This window comes from Cyanistes caeruleus, chromosome 2, assembly GCF_971803275.1.
Source record: "Cyanistes caeruleus chromosome 2, bCyaCae1.hap1.1, whole genome shotgun sequence".
Taxonomy (NCBI): domain Eukaryota; kingdom Metazoa; phylum Chordata; class Aves; order Passeriformes; family Paridae; genus Cyanistes; species Cyanistes caeruleus.
The window spans coordinates 20,776,892-20,798,951 of NC_141702.1; the positions used below are offsets into that span (position 1 = coordinate 20,776,892).

Below are 22,060 nucleotides of genomic sequence, written 5' to 3' on the forward strand. Positions count from 1 at the left end.
AACTGAAAATTTCCTACTCTGAAACTGAAGTTAAATGGCAAATTCTTCAGGTTCTTAGAAATCTCTTTATAAGCAATCTGTTTCTGAAGAATAATTTAAAAAAAATCAATACTTGTCTTTGTAAACTGAAAAACTGAAAGAAGTATTTAAATATGTGAAAAAGAATAAAGCACATCCTGTGTATGTTTTATGGTCTCTGTTAGGTACCTCAGGATGAATGGGGAGGATACCCAGCTGGTGGGAAAGATGAAGAGATCCCGTGCAGAAGAATGAGAAGTGGGAGCTATATTAAGGCCATGGGAGATGAAGAAAGTGGAGATTCTGATACTAGCCCCAAGACATCGCCAAAATTAACAGTTCGGCCGGAGTCATTATTAAAATCCATTGGGCAAAGACCACTTGGAGATCATCAAAAGTAAGCTTCACTACACCTTTCTGGAAGGTGTCACGACTTGGATAACTTTTCTTTGTGTCTTATGGGCAATGGTCAGCTTCCATAGGAAAAAAATATCCACAGTGTAAAAGGTTATTTTTTGGCTTCATTTTAACTTAGCTACAGTTTCTTGTGGTTACTGGATGAAAGCCTGTCATCTTCTTCCATCTGTGAAATAAACCTTCTATTTCTGAATGAGTTTCTCATGTTTGCTGAAGGAAATATATACATATTTTATGCCAAAAGTTCAAAGTTCTGATTTTTTTTTCTTGTCTATAAGAATTGGTTTATATTATAATTTTTTGTTATTTTATTGCTTTCTCTGAAATAGAAAATATACTCTATTCTATACTAAATATAACATTAAATATATAATTGTACCATATTTTGGGTATTTTACACCTTTTTTATCAGTGTAATGCTTTACGTATCAGCTATACCGTATCACAGTCATTTAAACACATTGTGGAGGATTTTGTCTGACTGGGTTATTTTTCATTCATATTACCATTCATGCTACCTACAATGTGTCCTATTCAATAACTAAAGCAAATCTTAAAACTACACAGAAATACACAGCTATATATGTTTTCCAGTAGATCTTCATTTTCCTCTCCTTTTTATCTTTTCAATATATCGTTTTATAAGTAAACTGTAAATATACTTGTCAGGGGAGTTTCAAAGTGGTAGCCTAATTTAGAATTTTCAGATTCTATTAATGCAACTGGCTGTTTCTCATGGCTTTTTGCTGGAATACAGACTGAAAAAATTAAGAGTGAAACCTTTGACCAAGTGTTGTTTATTGTTCTGTAGGTAATACCATATGGTTTACTGCAGTGACTCACCTTTTATTTAATAAAATAAAACAAAACAAAAACCCTAGGCAAAAATCCTTTTGGCTTAATTAAATTAAATTATTTACCTTGCTATCTGCAAGAAAGCCACCAACTTTCACTATTATTGAAGAGTTTGTGCTGTCCCAGCCATTGCCTGTCTGGGTTCTGGGCACTGGTGTAGGCCAGGGATCATTCCCAGACACTTTGGTTGCAGTCATCCCAGTTTTGGAGGGTATGACTTACCTCATTTGTGCCAAACTGAATTATTTTCTTAGACATTGTTCTAACTTTCTAAGCACTTAGACCAAATAAAATACATTCTATGCTGTTCTTTGTTTCCAGCTATGGCTGGGCCTCCCACAAGGGAATCTGGGTAGCAACACGAATTTTCTGGTGTGTGACAGGTCTTGGTGCCAACAGCTTATAAACAGGTTCAGACAGCAACTAAACATAACTAAACATACATATTCAAATAAGGAACGTATTTCAAGAAAGTATTCCTGATTTTGTTAAATCCTGAAGGCAGGTGGTTATTAGTAGACCAGTACCAAATGTTGTGTCTTCTGTTGGTTTTCCATGTATTGCAAACACACCACTCAAAATTTAGTTGATTAAAGCACGGGTGCACTCCTGATTCATGTACTAGGGTTGACAGCTGTGCTTGTTCATGGCCCCAGAGGATTTCATGGCATAGTTACCACTAACCAGTTAGATAGGGAGGAAGCTTTTTTGTAACACTGTGAAATATTATTAGGGGTTCTGTTGAAAATTTGTCACTAGCACCGGACTAAGAATAATTGAGCAGCCAGGCTGCTCCTGCTGACAGATATCTTTTAAGTCCTCAGTTTTTTTCCTTAAGCTGAAGTGCAACACCTTGAATCTGCCAGCCTAACATTCACGGGTTTTTCCAGTGAACTTCAAGCAGAAATGTGACAACTATTCTGGTTCTAGTAAGCCATTCTTGCAAAAATCTACAGATTTCAGCAATCCTAAGGCAGACAGAAAATTTCTTGCTGCACAGAAAAACTAAGTTCTGATGCTACTTTTCACCACAAACCATCTCTTCCCAGTGTATCTGTCTCCCTGTCACTGTGGTTGCCTTTCTGTCTGGTGGATGCCTATGAAGGATATAACAATGGATAATGGTTATGGAGCCTTCCTTCCTCCTACAGCATGGCTCAGTAATCCCCACTACAAGCCCAGCACCATTTGTACCACTCATCATGCTGCTGAACCAGAAGCCAGGGCTTTGAACAGCATTCCTTCATGTGTAGCAGGGCTGAATATAATTTCTGGCATGTGTTATGAGAAATTACATAATTCAAGATGTCAGCTGCATTATCTGGCTTTTTAGCTTGTTTACCCAGATGCAGGGAGCTAGTGCACAGAAATAAAATGGGGGCTTAATTCTCTTAGTCCTCTGCTTGGGTGACAGGGTAGCTCAAACTAGGGTCTGCCAGAGCACAAATACACTTGCAATAAAAGCTGAATATTGATAGTTTTGGCAGCAGTATAAAAATATTTATTGGCTGCAAAACAAAAGTAGATGGATTTCATAAGAAAAAGCCTAGTTTTCCATCACTATCCTGAATATGATAAAATGAAAATTAGAACAGCCTTCAGTTAACCTTCAACAGATGTTTGACATGTGTGTGTTTCTCCTCTGAGTATTATTAGGCATCTTTGCAAGGTCTTTTTTCCCCATTTAAATTCTGTTTATGCCTCAACAAAAGTAAACCCTATTTTACTTTTTTTATTTTATTTGGTTTGTGTTGCTCAAATATTCAGCAAATTGAATATTAAAAGTTTCTAAACAATAAAAATGCATATTTGCACCTGAATAAATAAATACAAATAGATAAATGTAAATGATATAATAGAAGCATTAAAATTCTGAAATAATATCTTTTAGGTAGCTTTTGGAAGGGAGCATATTTTAGTCTGAGCTGGGGAGTGGGGAAGTGGAAGTGCATAGTCTGTCAGTGCTGGTTTATAAAGCTGAAAAAAGCAGGTCATACACCTCCAGCCTAGGCCACCTGTGTCACCACTGCACACTGCACACTGCCAAGGCATGGTTCAGGGACCTGCTCTGTTGGATGCAGCCACTCCCACTGTAGGATAAGAAAGCTTGGACAAAGGGTCAGGTAATGGACCTGGATTATTTCCTAGTATAGCTATAGCATAAGGGGGCTCAATTTTTTTCTGGACTTTTCAAAAATTAAATGCACCTAGATATCTAGATGGCTCACTGAAGATAAATGAATTTAAATTCTTTCTTTATGTTTCAAAAACCAAAATAGTATGTTGCATTACTTAGTCCAATAACATCAAGTTGAAGGCCAGTGTATTTTATTAGAATTATTAGGAAATTGCATTTGAGCAAATTATAATGCAATCAGACTTGCTGAGAGGGAGACAGGACACATACCTGAATCTGCTTCCTTTCAACTTTTTGTTTTCTTGGAATGGTGCCAGAAGTCCTATTTAATGTGCAAATTATGTTGACTCCCAGTAGCCCTGTGGAAAAAAAAAGTTAATTTTTATATATATTTTTAATTATTTTTCACTATTGATAATACAAAATTGTTCAGATGTCAGTTTTGCTATACTAGAAGTGAAATTCAAGCCCTATTCAGTCCATTGTTTTCTGCTGCACTGTGATGCTTCTGATGATGAAGTTAAACTGTGTTGGAAGGCAGTAGTTTGTAAATAAACTGCTAGGCATTTTCACTTACATTAAAGATCAAAACAACTGAACAGTTTATGGAATGGATAGCTGAAACAAAGAGAGTGTCTGTCCCTGTCCTAAATAAGTTCTGTGCAATCCTGGAAGAGGGACTGACCCCCATGATTTGTAAGAATATCCTTCCAACCTCGTAAATGCTATTTTTCTGTATTTATGACAAAACCAAGCAAAGCTGAGATGGAAGCAACAGAGGCACTGTGATTCAGAAAACAAAGCTGAAAATAAAACAAGAATTTTGTACTCTGAAATAGGAGAGCAATTCTGAAAAACTGAAGATAATACAGTTATTTGATGCTTTTTATTTTCAGTGGAAAAGTACTTAATATACTGATTATGTAAATGAACAGAATAATACTGTAGAAATAGCAAATTCCATTTTCAGTATCTCCTTTTTGAAGTGTTGTGAAAGACTCTGAAAACCATCTCACCATTTAGTCAAAAGTGATAACAATAGCATTTAGCCCAAAGTAAATATGCTCTATTTGAAGATCATACTGGTATCACTCACACAAATGAGGAGTCATGCTGTGCTGAAGTTTTCCATTATGCTCTGAAGTGACTCACAGGAAACTATGAAGATGAAATAGGTTAAACTACAGTAAAATAAATTCAATGACAGCAATATGTACTTTTGTTTTGTAAACCTCAAATGGCAGACTTTTCTGTTTCTGGTAGTCCAGACACCTTAAGCTTATGGGTGGGCAGACAGAAAGACGTGTGAGCACAGAGGTGGTACAAAAATGTAGTGTTTCAATGAGGGAGGAAATCTGCCATTGTACAAATTATTTGGCAAACTACCACAGTACAATACCAGTGATACTTCAAGTTGTCTTGACAACCCAAGATTAAGTTTTTCACTTAATCCTCTGCCAGATTTTGGCCACTGTATGAAATGAGTATCTTAAATTATGAATCACTCTCACAGAGAGAGAGCATCTGTGCCTTCCTCAGATGTTAAACATCTTTGTTTTGTAGGTTGTTTACACCCATAGCACACCTGAAGAGCATGATGCATGTCCATATTTCAGCCCCTCTTACTCACAGTTCGGTACCTCAACACAAAGCACTTTGTTCAGTATTGTAAACTAATATGTCTAAAACCTGAAATGGTTGTCATGTTTTCTGGGTTTATAGTAAGCCAGAGCAAAAGAATGACGTTTCACTGCTCTTCCTCTTTTTTAGAGTGAGAGATTGCATCCATCCATGGCCACACTAGCTTAATGCTTATCTGGACTGTTATCCAAGGCATGTCCACATGTTCTGTTTTGCAGACTTTATTATGGAATCAAAAGTCTTGTCAAAGCACACAGCAAGGGGATTAAACCACAACCAGATCTGACAGCACTTAGCTGCCAGACCCCTTGGCTCAGCAGGAATCATGGAACAACACAGGCTCCTCTAAGACATATGGAAAATCTCCAATAAAAATAATAAAAAATAATAATAATAATAATAATAATAAAAAATCCATTTCCAACCATTTGTGCTAACCATAACATGCTTACAACATGAGAAAGTTAAAGCCAGAAGAGAAGTTTGGAAGCAATGCATAAGACCAATCCTGTGGGTTTTCATCCATCTTTGCCCATGACAGTGAAGACTCCATTATTCTTTAGTGCCAAACAAATTTGTGTGTATTTCTTCTGAGACACACCCCTTGGCAAGCATACCCAGAAAAGACTTTGAGTAAATGTGCACATGAGGAAGTGGGTGTGCTGCAGAAATGTCACAGATTGAGAGCTGAAGCACACCTTCCTTGCTAGAGAAATTAATGTCCTCTTTCAACATTATCCATTGCTGTGCATCAGTGATCCAAGCCTCTTTTAATTTTTAAGGTAAACTACAATTTGCCATTAACTCTTCTACATTTTAAATTAGGAATAGTTTTTAAGCCACTCCTGAGAAATATTCTGAATAGCAGAGATGAGGAAAATCACTAGAATAGAAACCCTCATCTTTTATATTCTTTTTATTTATCTTTGGGTTTTTTCCCCTCAATCTTTTGACTCTAAAAAGCCTCATTACACACTTCATTAGTAGCTTTCTGAGGCCCTGTAGTGTAGTAGCATCTACTCAGAGTCTCTGAGGGGTGAAATTGGAGATTTACTGAGGAGAGTTTGAGGGCTAATTACAAAGCCTTATCAACTAATAATGTAATCAGAGGGCCACTGGCATGGTGATAGTCTTTGCTGCAGTCAATAAGATCTGGGTTACATTAGGCTGCAGGGTTAAGAAGGAATGCTGATGAAGGGCAGACAGTCATCTGGCTACCTAGGAAACATCTTTTGTGGGGTCCTAAGACATCCCCATCATTTCTTCCTTTGCAGAATAATAGCAAATGCTCTTAAGCAATGTTAGGAATCTTGTTCTCTGAGAAGTAGCACAGTGTGAAACACAGAGAGTCACTGAGCCCAGTTCTCCTGCCTCATTTTTGTAAATACCAGCTTTATGTTGTAGGGCTGAAATGTATTACTCTGGATTAGGGATGAAAGGGGGATCCTAAGGCTATAAACAAAGTCCAGAGTCTTTTCAGGAATAAAGCAGGTTTTTCTCAGAAAAATGCAATTACATGACGGATTGTGTTGAAAATGCAGTAAAATTCAGGTCAATACAACAAGTATGAATAGTGACATTCAAGGGAAAACATGCTTCTGGTTTTTGGTGTCTATTTGCTCCTGCTTCCAACAAATATGTTAGTTTTACTTTTCATTTGAAAGGGATCAAAATCTGATTTTCTCATTTGTTTAGTTTTCAATATAAACTAAATAGGACTATAAAGGATGTGTACAGAAACACTTCTTCAGGAAAGGATTTGAAAATTAAGATGCTTTTGGTTAAAAAAACAGAAATTATATTTATATTTATATACATATACATATACATATACATATTCACTTTTCCCAATTCTACTCAATTGCTTCTCCAGAAATCTTCAACTTCAGCATGAAGGTCACTTATTTTCTTTAGATCTACTGGTTTTAATGGACTTACATGTGTGTTTAAATTAAGCTCATGTTCAGATGCTTTAATGAGTCCTAATAGCCCATAGTCTACACTTGTTCTACCCAGTTAGGACTTTTTGCATGTGTACATGTATATGCACCAAAAGCAAAAAGAAAAAAAAGTGAGACAGCTTCCTGAAGAAATTAATGAATATTTCAATTCCACAAATGGATTTAGGAACACATATCCAACATTTGAGTACTGCTTATATCCACAGACCCATTTCCTGAACTGCTATATGATGCTTTAAATGCCCTTTAAGTTTTTGACATAGCATCCACCTGAATTTTGTTGAGGCTGACCAGCTTGTTGCCTGCTTGGCAGGGCAAGATCAAAATACTATATTGGAACAAGACTTTTAGAATTAACTATAGATTAGCTATATGTGTAAATCTGTCACCTTTTAGAAAGTTTAGAGTTTAGATTTCTCATATCCTACTTTTCTATTACATGCACATTTTGAGTCATTTGGAATACAGGCTTGATTGAGCCTACATCCTCTCTGTCTTTGCAAGGAGTGATCAAATCACCAGACTGTTTAACGATTCTGATGATTTCCTCTCATTCTCTTCTGGTTCATGTTGTTCCAAATCCCTAAACACTTACTGACAGTAAGAGTTCTGTCCTACCAGTGATTAGTAGGCATTTGATAAGGATAGAAACAGCAGTCTCCACCTCTTTCCTAGAATATTCCTGTAATAAATCAAATGTTAAGTATCTTTCAGGCACACTTTTTTAAAAAGTACTGGTCAATTATGAACTATCTAGGCATCTAAATAATTACATTTGTCCCAAATTCTCATATCTACCAGTGATCAAAGAGAAGATTCAGACTGGCAAATATTAGAAAAATAATTCTTTGCTACAGATATATTTATGAGATTTATGTGCACTTTCTGTTTTCTAAAGAGCCAAGCTAAATGTGCTATTCGAAAGGAGAATCAGACTTAATGTCTACACTCTTGAGTTCTCCAATGGGCTGCATGCAGGCACATCTGGGCCCCTTTGCAGAGCTCTATTGACTCCAGCAGGACTCCATGGAGATACAGCGTGACTCGCAGCTGCTGTACAATGGCACTGCTGGCTAAGCTTAATCATTAGAGTCTGGTCCATGGGTTATTTCATATATCTAGAAAGACATAGTTAAGATAGATCCAGATAGAGAAATGAATATCCATTGAAATGCAAATGTCTCAATAAAATAGGTTTTGATAACTGCTGCTACTTTGGTAATTCTAATGCACCTCCCTTTTAGGCACCCAAGAGGAATACTTTTACAAATTTTATCTTTTTGTCCCAGAAAGATACTTCTGAATTGCATATACTGATTTGAACAGAAGTGATTGTACTTTCTTTAATGTTCCTATTCATTCTCACATTTTTGCACAAATGCAGGCATGATCATGAAAATAAAAAGATATGATTTTAGAATATGGCAATTCCAAAAATTAATTTGATGGAACATGAACTTTCTTTATATTGGATGCTCCCTGAATTAAGATGATAAACCCATTCAGAGTCAGAAGGTGACCTTCTTGCTGCAACTTGTAGAGGCCTCAGAAGATGTTAATTCACTCTTGGTGCCTTCTTGACCCAGAGTGCACTGGTGGCTGAACATTTGACAGAGGAGAGCCACTCTGGGGAGTGATCACTATTTTGAATGTCAGTAGATCAAGGAATGACCTTGGCAAGTATATTTCTGGCATCAGAATCATACTGTTTTATAATCAATCATACTGTTTTATACAATAGTATTAGGTTTATGACAAAGTATGTGATGTCAATCACTTATTAGAAAATGAAGATAGTAAAAAAACAAAACTAAAGCAGTGTGACTGAGAAATCCCTTTCTTGGGAGTTATAAAGTTCATTATTCCCCTGGGGTTGTCTTGGCTATCAAGTATTGCTGCTCAGGGATTAGAATTTGTAGAAGGAAGGTAGGGGGTTTCTAGCTTCTGCCCTGTACTCAGCTGTAGTGGGCTAAACCACATTGGCACTGGTGATGCCACACTTCAATTCCTGTATCCAATTTTGGGCCCCGAGTTTCAAGGACATGGAAGTGCTGGAGCATGTCCAGACAAAGGCAGCAAGGCTGGGGAAGGGTCTGGAGCACAAGTCCTGTGAGGAGCAGCTGAGGGAGCGAGGATTGTTCAGCCTGGAGAAGAGAAGGCTCAGAGGAGACCTTATCACTCTTTACAGCTGCCTGGAAGGAGGTTGCAGCCAGGCAGGGGTCAGCCTCTTCTTGCAGTGACAGGACAAGAGGACACAGTCTTAAGCTGCACCAGCGGGGGTTTATGCTGGGCACTAGGAAGAGGTTCTTCACACAAGGGTGATTGGGCACTGGAATGGGCTACCCAGGGAGGTGGTGGAGTCACCGTCCCTGGAGGTGTTTAAAGCAGGACATGGCAGTCAGTCCCATGATCTAGTTGACAAGGTGGCGTTAGGTCGTTGGTTGAACCTGATGATCTCAGAGGTTTTTTCCAACCTGCTTGATTCTGTGATTTTGTGATTTTTTTGTATTGTTTATTATTACAGCTATAAGTTGTAAAACTGTGCCATTTTCTAATTCTGGCATTTCAAGCTGATCTAAAAGGGCATTGTTACCATACATACCTTTTCACCAAATGAGAAAACGATTCATCTTCTGCAAAACATGCAATATCTGCATAAGTCCTGGTGCAGTAATGTGTGTGGTAAATCTAGCTCACAGCAATACTCATCATGCAGCAGTGACAAGAAACTTCAGGAAACATTCCACAAACCATCCTGGGTGTTCATCAGCATCTGATCTCGGTGACCACAAAGGATGGGCCAAATGCTACACAAAGGGGTAGATTTTGACTGAGTGATGTGAGGTGCTGCGGCACACATCACAGTAGGAATGCCTCAAATCCCCCAGCGCCATGTGAATTCACCGTGCTGCTTCAGACACTGTCCATGCTCCCATAAACTTTCCAAAAGTTATATAAAACAATGGAATTCAGGAAAAAAATGAACCAAAATTATTATTATTATTATTAGCTCTCGCATTTATAAAGTATCTTGTTCCTTTAACAAATACACCATTAATATAAAAATAAACAGAAGGTTAAATATTAGATTGCTGTAGATGAGGAAATAAAAGTCTTTTTATTATCGTTAGTTAATTCCCTTCCCTTATCATTAGTTAATGTGCTACTGCAGCTACTGGATTTGCTTGCATTATCATTCCTTTCATTAAAACATGTTCTAAATAGCTCTGTGGTTTTCCAAGTCTTCTTCTAGAAAGGCCTAAATTAGGATAAGATAAGGAGATGTAGACATCCTTTTCCATCTCTTGAAATCTCTTCACAAAGCTTATGTAGTGCTTTTTGATTGCAGTACAAGAAAACTTAAATTTCTTTCTATATTTTTGATAAATGTCCTGTTAAGGATGACTATAAGACAAGGAAAAGCACGAATTTAAGTTGAGGGTTTGGAGTCAAAAGAATGTTATAAAATCATCCTTTTTTTGGTTTCTCTGTGTTTGAGTTTATGTGCTAACAAGAGTTAGCATATCTTGTTGCTTGTTGTAAGGTTAAAGAAACAGGTGTTTCCTTGCAATTATTTTCCCCCATTCTGCTCTTAAATTTTACTCTTTACAAAGTCTGGACAAGAACAGTTAGTTTGCACAAGAAGTCAAAGAGGTTTTGGATTAGTGGTAGCCTCCTAATGAGGGGGTGGGATTGCGTGGCCCTAGCAGGTTGAGCAGGACTTTGATGACAAATAGAGGTGTTAGGGGTACTTTTGAAATCTGCAGAGGACAGAAGGGTAAGTGGCCCGGGGTGTGTTTTAGAAGATCTTGAACAGAAAACTGTGAGCTGGGACTTAAAGAGGGAGCAGTAAGGATTAGGATCTGGGTGGGTCAAGAATGAAAAAGCTGTCCTTGGGGGTTCTGGTAGAAGTGAGTGCCTTTTGGGGGAAGGGGCAGCTTTCGAGCAGGAGCCTCAGGACACGTGAGGTTTGGATACAGAAGCCTGAGTTTTTGCAGGTTAGAGAAATGCAAGAAAATGGAGTCTGTAATGCAAGACTCTTAGGAACTGCTTAGGACTGCCTGTGCACTACTGTCTCCTCCCTTATTCTTGATCTATTTTTTGTTGGAATATGCAGCCTAACCTCACTGCCATTCATTCTGTACCAGGGTGACAGGCCCAGATAAGCATGTCATGCTATAACTCACATTATCTGGTTACAATACAGTATTTTTCCCCCCCTGAACACACTCAGGCAATCTGCTGAGTGCTGAATGTGCTGTTGCAAATTTAGCTATCTTCACTGGGAGTCCTTCACTTTCAGAGTAGAGGTTCTTAACAGCTGCAAGGTCATTACATGGAAGTGCTTTTTTTCCCCAAAATTTCTTTAGGTTTTGAGCCTTTCTTTCAGCTAAGATATTTCTCATTAAATTGAAGACCTCTGCCTGGCTGCCATGAACTTCTTCTGAAGCCAATGGAAAATAGAAAGTAACCCTTGGGGGCAGAAAAGCTTTTATAAGACATCTCTTCCTAAAATCTAGTCTATTCAGAAAAGCAAGTAGGAAGAGAGCAGACATACTAATTTAATTTTTCCCATTAGCATCGCCCTATTCCTCCTTTTCCACAGTACTGATTTTTAGAGTCACCTCCTTAATGTTACTGTTTATATTTATTTAGTGGTCCTGGAGATGATCTGTTAAAACATCTCATTTGCACATGTTTGTCTTGCCCTTCTGCAGTGATCAGCTGAGATATAAGATCATCTGTGCTGCTACAGAACATAAAAGAAAATTATTTTCTTTTTTCAAACAAAAGAACTTTTATGTTTTGGAAATGAAGGTCAAGAATTTTGTTCCTAAGCTTATAGATAGATTGGATTTCATTAAAGAGTAAGCATTCACTAAGACATTGATTGTGTTTTCTAGTATTGTTGACAAGCATGAGACTTCCTTGAGTAGCAGGGCATGACATTTGAGAGCAACTTCCCTATGTAACTCTGGTATTACACTTCTAGATCATTTTTATAGCAAGGTCATAATTTTCACCATGCATCAACACATTTATCCTAGAGGATAACTTCGAGATTATATCTTAGAAATAAAAACTAATAATTTCTATTTATCAGGAAAATTTCAAAGTGTTAAGCAAATGAGTGTAAAATTGCTTTTACTGCCTTTTATGGCTTTTATATGCAATATTTCTTTTACTTTGCTACAGTTCCATGGATCAATTAATCTCCTCTGATAAATGAAAAATTGTTTAACTATCAAGTAATATCCAAACTCATTCATCAAAACTCAGCTGCCCAGCAGTACAATGGAATACTGGGCTTCTTTCCATAAGAAATTATTGCTGTAAAAATTGTTGATGGCATTTAATGATAACAATACCTAAGAAGGAACCGGAATCCCATTAATTAAATACTAGGTTGTTAAGCATTATTTAGCAAAGGGGGCAGCTATTAGAATCAGGCTTAAATTAATTAATCTGAAGTATTTCATACAGTAATTTCTAATTTAATTCTATTCCTTCTATCTTTTCTTAATGTGGTCCATGTTTTAATGAAATCTCAAATATCTCTTTAACAAACTGTTTATGAACTCAGAACCTAGACGTTGCCACCCAATGATGACAAACAGAACATCCAGGAGGGACTTATTTGTTTTGAAAAACACTAATATAACATCATCAAGGAGATTACTGAAAGTACCAGACAGTCTCTCTGCCCTTGTGTGACCCCACCTGGAGCAGTATGTCCAGGTCAGGAGTCCTCAGCACAAGAAAGATGTGGACCCCTTAGATCAGGACCACAGGAGGCCACAAGATGATCAGAAGGCTAGAGCACCTCTCCTGTGAAGACAGGCTGAGAGATCTGGGGGTGTTCAGCCTGGAGAAGAGAAGGCATCTTTGCAACATTCCAGTATATAAACAGGGCTTTTAAAGAAGGAGAGCAACTTTTTACTTGGGCAGGTAGTGATAGGACAAGAGGTGATCAGTTTCGAACATAAGAGATTTAGGTTAAATTTTAGGAAGAACTTATTGACAGTGAGGGTAGTGAGGCACTGGAATAGGTTGTCCAGAGAAGCTGTGGTTGCCCATCACTGAATGTGTTCAGGGCCAGGTTGGATAGGGCTTTGAGCAATGTGGTCTAGTGGGAGATGTCTTTGCCCTTGGCAGAGGGTTGTAACTATATGATCTTTAAAGTCCATTCCAACAGAATCCATTCTGTAATCACACAAGTAAGTAAAGCATATGCAAAAATCAGAATGACACAGTCAGTCATCAGCCCATCCATACAGGAAAGGAAGTTTAGTTAAATCCAGCAACTAAATGTGAGGCTTTACACCACTTCACCTAATCTATTTGTCTTCATACCTATGGGAACAAAAATATGTTCTTGTTTTTATCACCTAGAACCAAATTAAACCCAGTATCAGACTGTTACCTTAATCATGGAATTACTTTGACTGTAATGACTTAATTAACCTCTGAGCACATAACTGCAATAATCTCATACATTTTCATTTTAGTTTTAGCAGTTATAGCATAGTTTCTACATAGTTTATCTCTGGCATGAGGTTACAGAGACATTCCATAGAAGGAACTGAATACACAGGAAGAAATTAATTGTTTTTTTCCTCCAGGGAAATTTCTTAGGTTTTGGAAATAATGCCTGCATTGAACAAATATGAAAACAAAACACATGCCTTTTTTTGCTTCACCAGCTCTGTTGCTCTTCTTTGGATATGCTCCAGCAAATTTATTAGGAAAAAATTCTTCATTGAAATGATTATCAGGCATTGGAACAGGCTGCCCAGGGAAATGGCTGAGTCACCATCCCTGGGGGTATTTAAAGGACATGTAGATGTGGTACTTAGGGACATGGTTTAGTGGTGGACTTGGCAGCATTCAGTTAGCAATTGGATTCAATGATCTCAGAGGGCTTTTCCAAAGCAAATAATTTTGTGAATCTAAGACAGATGCACCGAGGAAGCAAGGTTATGTCTTTGTCGACCCCGAGAAGGGAGAACACATGGAAATGCCTGGGAACAGACCTTCCAAGTATAAGGGTCTCTAAATCCCATCTGCTCTTGCAGCTGCTGGTGTGAGGGAATACTGGATCATCACCCATCAGACATCAAAGGACATGTCCACATGGGGAGATAGATCTCAGTGCTCTGCTTTTCTAGGCAAAAAGATACAAAATGATGAAATGTTTGAGATTCCTCCAAGAGTGCCCCTCAGGGTTTGCATCCAAACTGAGTTCTTCCTCAAGCACCAGCCTATGGTCATGTTTGATAAATATGGTTTGAGAAACAAAACCCTGGTTTGTGCTTTGTCTTGTGACAGGAGTTGAAACTGTGCCTTTCTCACTCACTGAGTGGTCTGGTTCTTACAGAGAGGGAACTTCCCCCTTCACAGGGGAATTTCCAGCACCCAGGCACATGTCACAGACACTGCTGGACTGAACAACACTGCCAGCTCAGCATGAAGTAACTGTATGGTCAATATTAGGCATTCAACTGTCACAAATCTATTTTCCCAGAAAGTGTTTTTGTTCAAGTTGCCTTTAAGGAATAAAGAGCTGCCTATTTACCACATGAAACCAAATATTGTCTTGGACATTAATTCATTTCTGCACTGATGTGCTGGGGAAAGGTCTGAAATATAATTTACAGAGGTTCTGAGAACTCTGGTGTACCAGTTTAATGTTTTGTATTCAAGGCAAAGTACTGCACTTTTCTCAGATTTATTTTCCTGGAATGTTAATCAATACATTTAAAACAAAACATGAAGACTAACATATTCTTAGTGTGAAAGCATACAGAAGAGTGCTCAGTGTGGTGTTACAGTCCCAGTCCTGCAAAACGGGAAATGTGTTGTAATAAAATAATTTCTAGAGCTTCATGCAATTGCTCTGAGGAGTTATTAATTTATTTTTTAGCTGAACATGGGATATTTTAATCTTTTGAAAAACTATATCAATTCTTTGAAGATAAAAGGGCTCTTGATGCCTAAAATCCTGATGAAAACCAGATTACAAGTAGCAGATTTTATCTATGAAGAAAGATTTTTAGTTACTTTGGCTTGTGCTTCAGCTCTGTTTTTCGTTCCTGTTGACCTAGACATTGTCTTTTAGTAAAGTTCAGCATTAATAGCCAGGAGGATTGATGATGTTTAGATAGAGCAAAGACTTAAAATTTTATACTATCTAGGTAGCAGAGTCACAGACAGATTCTCTGCTTGTGCTAAGACACTGGGCTACAACAGGTCTATGATGCTTTATAAAGAGTAAGAGTTGGACCCAGGGGAGTGGGTTTGTTTACAAATTACTGTCTTTAGTGTCCTAATTGATTCCATCTGTAGTTTTACACCCTTTCCTTTTTTTCTTCCTCTTTCCTTTGTAGTCAGAGCTACCTTCAAACTGCAAGTGACGTGCCTGGGGGTCACAACCTGGATCCCTCTGCAAACTACAATTCCCCAAAGTTTCGCTCAAGGAATCAGAGCTATATGAGAGCAGTGAGCACGCTCAGTCAGGCCAGCTGTGTTAGTCAGGTGGGAAATTCTTGTTATAATTTTTCTTATAGGTTAATTGCAGATGTGAGAGTTGTAACTAGTGGATGGTTTTAGTTTTTTTTGCATTTTTAAAATTAATATCAAACTGAGGATGTGAATTGTGGAAGTAATTAAATTCTAAGGAATGTAACTCAAAATTCCAAGAAAAATACTGAATGCTAGAGGCAAAGAGACACTATAAAACATGACATGTTCCATTTTTTTTTTTCATTAAAAATATAAGTACTGGTGTTTCTCTTTTCAGTCCATATTAAATATTTAAATGTTAAGAAGATTCAGACTGAGCATGAGGAGTACACTTCTACAGTACTCATCATTTGAAAATACCCGCTCTGATGTCAGTAAACGTGGGTTGCCAGATTAAGATATAGATTGAGAAAAATATGCTCCAAAGGAGCAGTGATTCATCCTAAATCAAATCTCTCACTCTTTTTTTGGGTGAGAGAATAAGTTACATGAACTCTTCTATGTATGGGGATCCCTGAAAAGGTACACTTTTCCTCCCTACTGGTTTTATGTCTGTTAGTGCTAAGTCATTGTAAAGTGAGGTCTGAATCACACCTGAAGTGCAATAAGCCATAATGTGAATGTTTTATTTAGCAGAGGACTTTACATAAAACTCCCAATGTTTCTAAGGTTTATTGGTCCTGACATTTTTCCCTGTGTTGTTTCATGACAGATGGGCCCTGCCCTCTTCTCAGACATGGTACTTAATATTTCTTTGACCATTTAGTGAGCCACCTAAGGGTATACGTACACTATGGTTATGTTAAAAGAGAAATCTTTTTAAAGCAATTTCATATTCATTCATATTCGATTTGTATTGCATGGCTATTCAGGCCTGGATTCAAGTCATCTAACTTGAGGCTTTTAACTGAGGCAACAACTAAAGCTTCCTCTGTAGTTAATGGAGCAAAAGATTTTCTTCCAGGGCAGTGCACATCCTGAGTGGGCTGGGAGCCCTCTGGAAATGCTTGTCACTCTCCCTGACTGTAGAGAGCTGGGAGGGGCTAGTCACCTGACTAATGCCCTTCAGTCAAATTCCTTTATTTATGTGAGGTAATTCTAAATACAATCCTATGCAGCACACATTAGAATTAGAAACAATCAATCATTTTCCAAACCTTTCACTATTTTTTTTCACAGCTCTCTTGTGAAAACTGTTGCCATCATTCTGATGCCTTGTTTTATATTACACTGGTTTGGTTATTTTGTCTTTTTTATTACACTCTACTTTTGAGAATGTTTCATGTGTATTAAATCCTGCATTCAAAGCAAATGCTGTCAGCTGCCACCTAACAATGTTCTCACATAGAACTAGTCTAACATCTTCTGCCTCTGACCATGTCTGTGCACAGCGTTCACTGAGCTGTCCATGATGATTAATTGGTTTCAGTAGTGGTTAAAATTCTTTATTTCAGTATGCATTACCTGGAAGGTGTCTACAATAGATTTCATTTGCAGGTAGATTGCTCAATTGGCCAGATTAACTAAGCCTGCTGGATATAGCTCCTTGCTTTTTTAGTGTTCACTAACCTATGCAACTTTGTGTTAGCCACACACTTCCTACCTCACAGTCCAGGTATTTCCAGACCATTGGTAAATGAATTTTATAGATATTACCCAAAGCAAATGTATTAAAATATCAACTTCTGATCATCTGATGTTTCCTGTTCTTTTTCCATGACACCATCCTCCTCTTGTTCCATCTACATAATAGCAGTTTGTATAATTTATGGTATTTTTTATGCCTTTTTGTTGCAAGATCCTTCCTTTTTCACACCTGACAAAGGGTAGACTCAAGAAGAATGCTGAATTCCATGGTTTACATTTTTAATTTAAGTTTGAAAGTTTTTAATTTTCTATTTTCAATAACTTTAATTTGAAAGAAGAGACTAAGAGTCTACAGACTAAATTACCATCTATTTCCTGATCAACAATTTTGCAAAATAGTTCAGAGTAAGATTTTTTTGATGTCTTTGAGATTGCATTAGTCTACTTAACTTTATTAAAAGCAAATTTTATGAAGAGTAATTTAATCCTTTTCAGAAGATTTTTAGTAGCCAAAATGTCTTGAGCAAAATTAAAATATCCGTTACTCATAATCATCAGAACTTCTCTATAAAATTTCCATTTACTTAACCAAAACCCTAAAACGTTTAAAACATTTGATGGGACTCTTTTTCCATAATGAATAAAGCACTTGGAGCACTTAGCAGCTGTATAGGAAAATTAATACCAACAGGATGTGTAATTTAGCGATGCCATAAATTTAACTTGTAAAATTATTCATAGCGATTCTGATTTCTAGCACTCACCTTTTAGAAAAAAAAAATATTTTCAGAAAGTCATGCAAGTATCTGTCCAGTGTTAACTTCCTATCTGATTTTGGATGAACATCATATTGAATTATTCAGGTACATTTACAGTTAGGGCTGCCTTCAGTGAACCTTTGAAAAATGCTGTAGGTAGAATTAAAGCACTAATCTTCAAAACAGCAACATATGGTTACCTACTGAGAGGTTCCCCAAGCTGGCCGCTCTGCCTAAGCCCTGTTTATCATGAAATTTGCCTCTGAGAAGGCTCAGTGTTGCATCGTGCCCAACCTGCAAGGCAGGGCTGGCAGGTAGGTGCTGGGTCCTGCCCAGGCACTGCAGGGAGCTGGAGGCTGCTGCTGCAATACCCCAAGGGAACAGCTGGCAGAGGCTCCAGGAGGCACCACTGGGCTGCTCTGCCAGGCAGGGTACCACAGATCACCTGCTACTAGAAGTATCAGATTTTATATAATGCTGCTGAAGAAAAGGTTCTTCCGTGGCAGTGAATGCCTAACCCAGTCTGCCAGGGGGTGAGTTTGGCTTAGGTCCCTTCTCGACTATGACAAAAGATATTAAATGTAACATTAATGCAATGTGTGATGCGTTTAATATAGACATGTGAACAGCTGATGTAAGTTAAACAGTGTGAATGTGATCAGAAGGGATTACTACATTTTAACTATTTGCTAAAACAGTTCTTCATCAATGTACAGGTGTCCATTTGAGATGTTGAGGCCGTGATGATCACAAAAAAGCAAGTCAAAAATCAAATGCATTGTTGTTGTTTATTCAGATGAGTGAAGCAGAGGTTAATGGACAATTTGAATCGGTGTGTGAATCAGTGTTTAGTGAAGTTGAAGCTCAGGCAATGGATGCCCTTGACCTCCCTGGGTGTTTCCGAACAAGAAGCCACAGTTACTTGCGTGCCATTCAGGCAGGCTATTCCCAAGATGATGAATGTATACCTGCGCTGACATCTTCCAACATCACCTCAACCATCAGGTCAACCACAGGTAAGCAAGTCTCCACTGACCCTTCCACTGCTCTGCATGTAAAAACAGATCAGCTTGTTTGCTAAAAGGCTGTTTGACACTAGAAACATTTTCCCCTGTGTAGAGATAATGTTTGATACCAGCATTCTTATGTTTTTAATACCGTACCATTGTGGCTATATCTTGGAATAAGCTCCTTCTGAGAAGAATCCTGCATGTATAATGTAATGGACCTGGATTTTTGACCTCCATTTCACATATGTACAGTAACCTAAGTGCAAATATAAAAATGCAAGTGCAAATTGTATCACTTCAATATTGTTAGACGTTAATGTGGCTTATCTATCAAGTAATTGATCTTACAAATGAGATTAGTTGTGCTAATTTTCATTTAGGTTGTTAAAATACAAAAAAAAAAGAGAAGTAATATTAAAAATATTTGGTCTAAATACTTGAAGGCATTTAATGTAAAAGGTAATTAATTACTTTTAGGGAAGGTGTAACCAATTTTATCAGTGCACTGAATTGTAAACGTTTTGGCAAGCTTCACACATCTATTACTCATCAGTAGCCATTAACATTCATTGTTGCAACACTCACTGTTAAGATCTTTTAACATTCTTCTGGAAATTTATTTTTTCTTTTTAGTTGCTTAAAAAAGACAATAGCTTAATCCATTTTAGAATTTTAGCATATATTGCTAAAGAAAAGAAAAGATTGAAGAGTAGGTAGGGGTAGAGAAAAGATTGCACAGTGAGCCGGTAAATAATTAAAGTTACATCTATAGGAAATATGTACTCTGTAAACTGGTCCAAATTCACTTCTACCTTTCCAAGTATGTTAATGCCAGTTCCTAATTATGGTATTGTCCTTGCCACATACTATTAAGTTGTAGTGCAGGCTACCCATCTACAAAAGGTACAAATGAGTGCAAAATGTATCATATAAAAATACTTTTTAAATTATTTGCTTGACACATCTGTTGTATAACAGAACAGTGGGAGCTTAGAAAGGAAGCTGTGGTTGAATAACATACATTTGCATTCCAGAAGTAGCATAAAATGTTATTTTATCTTAAGCATGGTATTTTAATTGTTATATAAAACTTTGTGCAAAACTAGAAATTGTTGCTTACAGTGCCCCCTCTAGTGATGTTTCTGTTCTTTGATTAATAGAGATGCTATCATGATATAAAATATTATTTCTACCCCAGAGACTAATTTTCATCTTTATCATATGTTACTGTGTGAACATTATGAAGACACTTTCAATGGCAAAAGACACAAATAGATGCTTATTTTGGAGTCTGACTCCAAGGACTAAATTGGAATATTTTCAGAATTATCTTGGTTACCAAGTGGTCTGATTTTTGCCCAAGCTGTCTTAAGTTTATATGCTACATAAGCCAAAAATTCTCACAGAAAAGGATTTATTTTATTTTCCTCAGAGTGACAAACCTGAATAATAGAATATTTTTTGGAATATTTTTGGGTAGTAAGTATGTTTGCATCACAGTGTTTCATACTTATGAAAAATGTTTTGTATTGATTAGTAGTCGGCTGGTTAAATGCTGTAGTTTTGAAAATTTTAACCTTTATTTCACACATAACTTCTCCCTTATCTCAGATATGATTTGTCAGATTGATTTTCTTGCCCACAATATAATTCTTCTTCTTTGTTGTGGTGAGGTGATATTGATAATCTGGAGAAAAAGATTATTTGAGGTGTTTTCCTGATCCAAAATTATTTCCAAGCCTATGGACTGAATAGAGTTTTGAGTGTCATTCTATAATTAAAATGTCATCTCTGTGCCACTGAGCAAGTTTGTCCTCAGCTTCTATAGAAAGTAAATATGCAAATCAGAAATAATTATCTGATATACAAGAAGAGTAAGGCTTATGTGATTCACTTTTAAGGGAAACTTCAGTTGCCAAATAAGTTCTTGCTCTTAAAATCCTAGGTGTAATTCTTCCATTTTTTCCTCTCTTCAGCCCTTGTCACTTTGGAGGGAGATGCTACATTTCCTGTCCTTACTATGATTTTTACAAAAATCTTACTTCTTCATCCCTTTCTGAAAATTGTAAAAGAAGCAGTTGCCTGAAATGTGAAAATGGTGTTGGCAGATATTTGACATTCAAATAAATGTCAGAAAGGTCAGACTTTCACTTCAGTTTTTAGTTTCAATTCAGTCTTTTGAATTCTTAAGAAAATTACATTAACTTCTTTTTAGCTTCTGATATAACAAATTCTTCTTGGCAAAAAAACTAAAGGAATTTTTTTAGAAAATTAACAGTCATTTAACAGTCATTTAACAGTCAATTAAATTATTCCATTCAATTTTAGTTATATAGGTCAAGACTGCCCCTTATCATTGTCATAAAACAATTGATTCGTAACACACAGGCTTAGCTGAAAATTAATTCTTGTAACTTAATATGTAAACCTAAAATAAAAGAGTAGTATTTGATCTCTGAATTCAATTACAAAATTATAGAATATATATTTACAGCATGCATTTTCCTAAAATATTCCTAGATGCATCAATGACTTTCAGGAGGTTGCAACTATAATGAATATTATATGGGACATTATTAATGGACTCTGCTAACAGAATTTTCTAATAGATGGAAAAAGAACTACCAGTGTCGGGCTCTTCTTAACTGCATACAACTTTACAAAGCCCAACAAAACTTTGGTAGTAAAGAACACAACTTCTGCACGGATCCACATAGTTTAATTATTTGTGGAACCAGTCTTCTCCACCTCTGAAGGAGATTGTGACAAGGCCAAGGGCAGTCCCTGCTGCCCCAGCTGAAAATGAATGAGACAAGTGACAGTGCAAAGGAGGCACCAGCATTGCTGGCCCATGGTAAGCGAGACCTGGCCTGTGTTACTCCTGCTGAGACTCTTGTTTCATTGAGGTTAGGGCATTTCTAGCCATCACAATTCATTTTGTGAGGAGATAATGAACCCAGTAAAAGATACTTGATGTTAAAAGCCCTGAATGGCAGCATATGCTTTCTGTCTCTGAACCGAATCCAGTCACAGCTGTCAGATGCACAGCTGAGAAAATACAGCTCCAGCTGCTGCTGCCTCCCACCTCGTTCCTGCATCACAGACAACATGTAATTTCCTGAATGGGAAGTCACTGAACGCAGTAGTCATCCT

At 37.2% G+C, this 22,060-nt stretch overlaps 1 protein-coding gene and 1 long non-coding RNA gene across 31 annotated transcripts in view; one reads left to right on the forward strand and one right to left on the reverse strand.

Moving 5' to 3' along the window:
- Positions 1 to 22,060, forward strand: part of DLGAP2 (DLG associated protein 2) — a 443,370-nt gene that overhangs the window by 376,471 nt on the left and 44,839 nt on the right. For all 29 annotated transcript variants that reach the window (XM_086876001.1, XM_086875999.1, XM_086875978.1 and 26 more), the window contains 3 exons: positions 204 to 415; positions 15,417 to 15,564; positions 18,694 to 18,913. In XM_086876001.1, coding sequence (XP_086732127.1) covers positions 204 to 415; positions 15,417 to 15,564; positions 18,694 to 18,913 — 580 coding nt within the window. The remainder of the gene's footprint in view (positions 1 to 203; positions 416 to 15,416; positions 15,565 to 18,693; positions 18,914 to 22,060) is intronic.
- LOC111925904 (uncharacterized) overlaps positions 1 to 22,060 on the reverse strand; it is a 52,214-nt gene that overhangs the window by 21,211 nt on the left and 8,943 nt on the right. For both annotated transcript variants that reach the window (XR_015282815.1, XR_002862557.2), the window contains exon 2: positions 3,698 to 3,786. This is a non-coding gene — a long non-coding RNA (uncharacterized LOC111925904). The remainder of the gene's footprint in view (positions 1 to 3,697; positions 3,787 to 22,060) is intronic.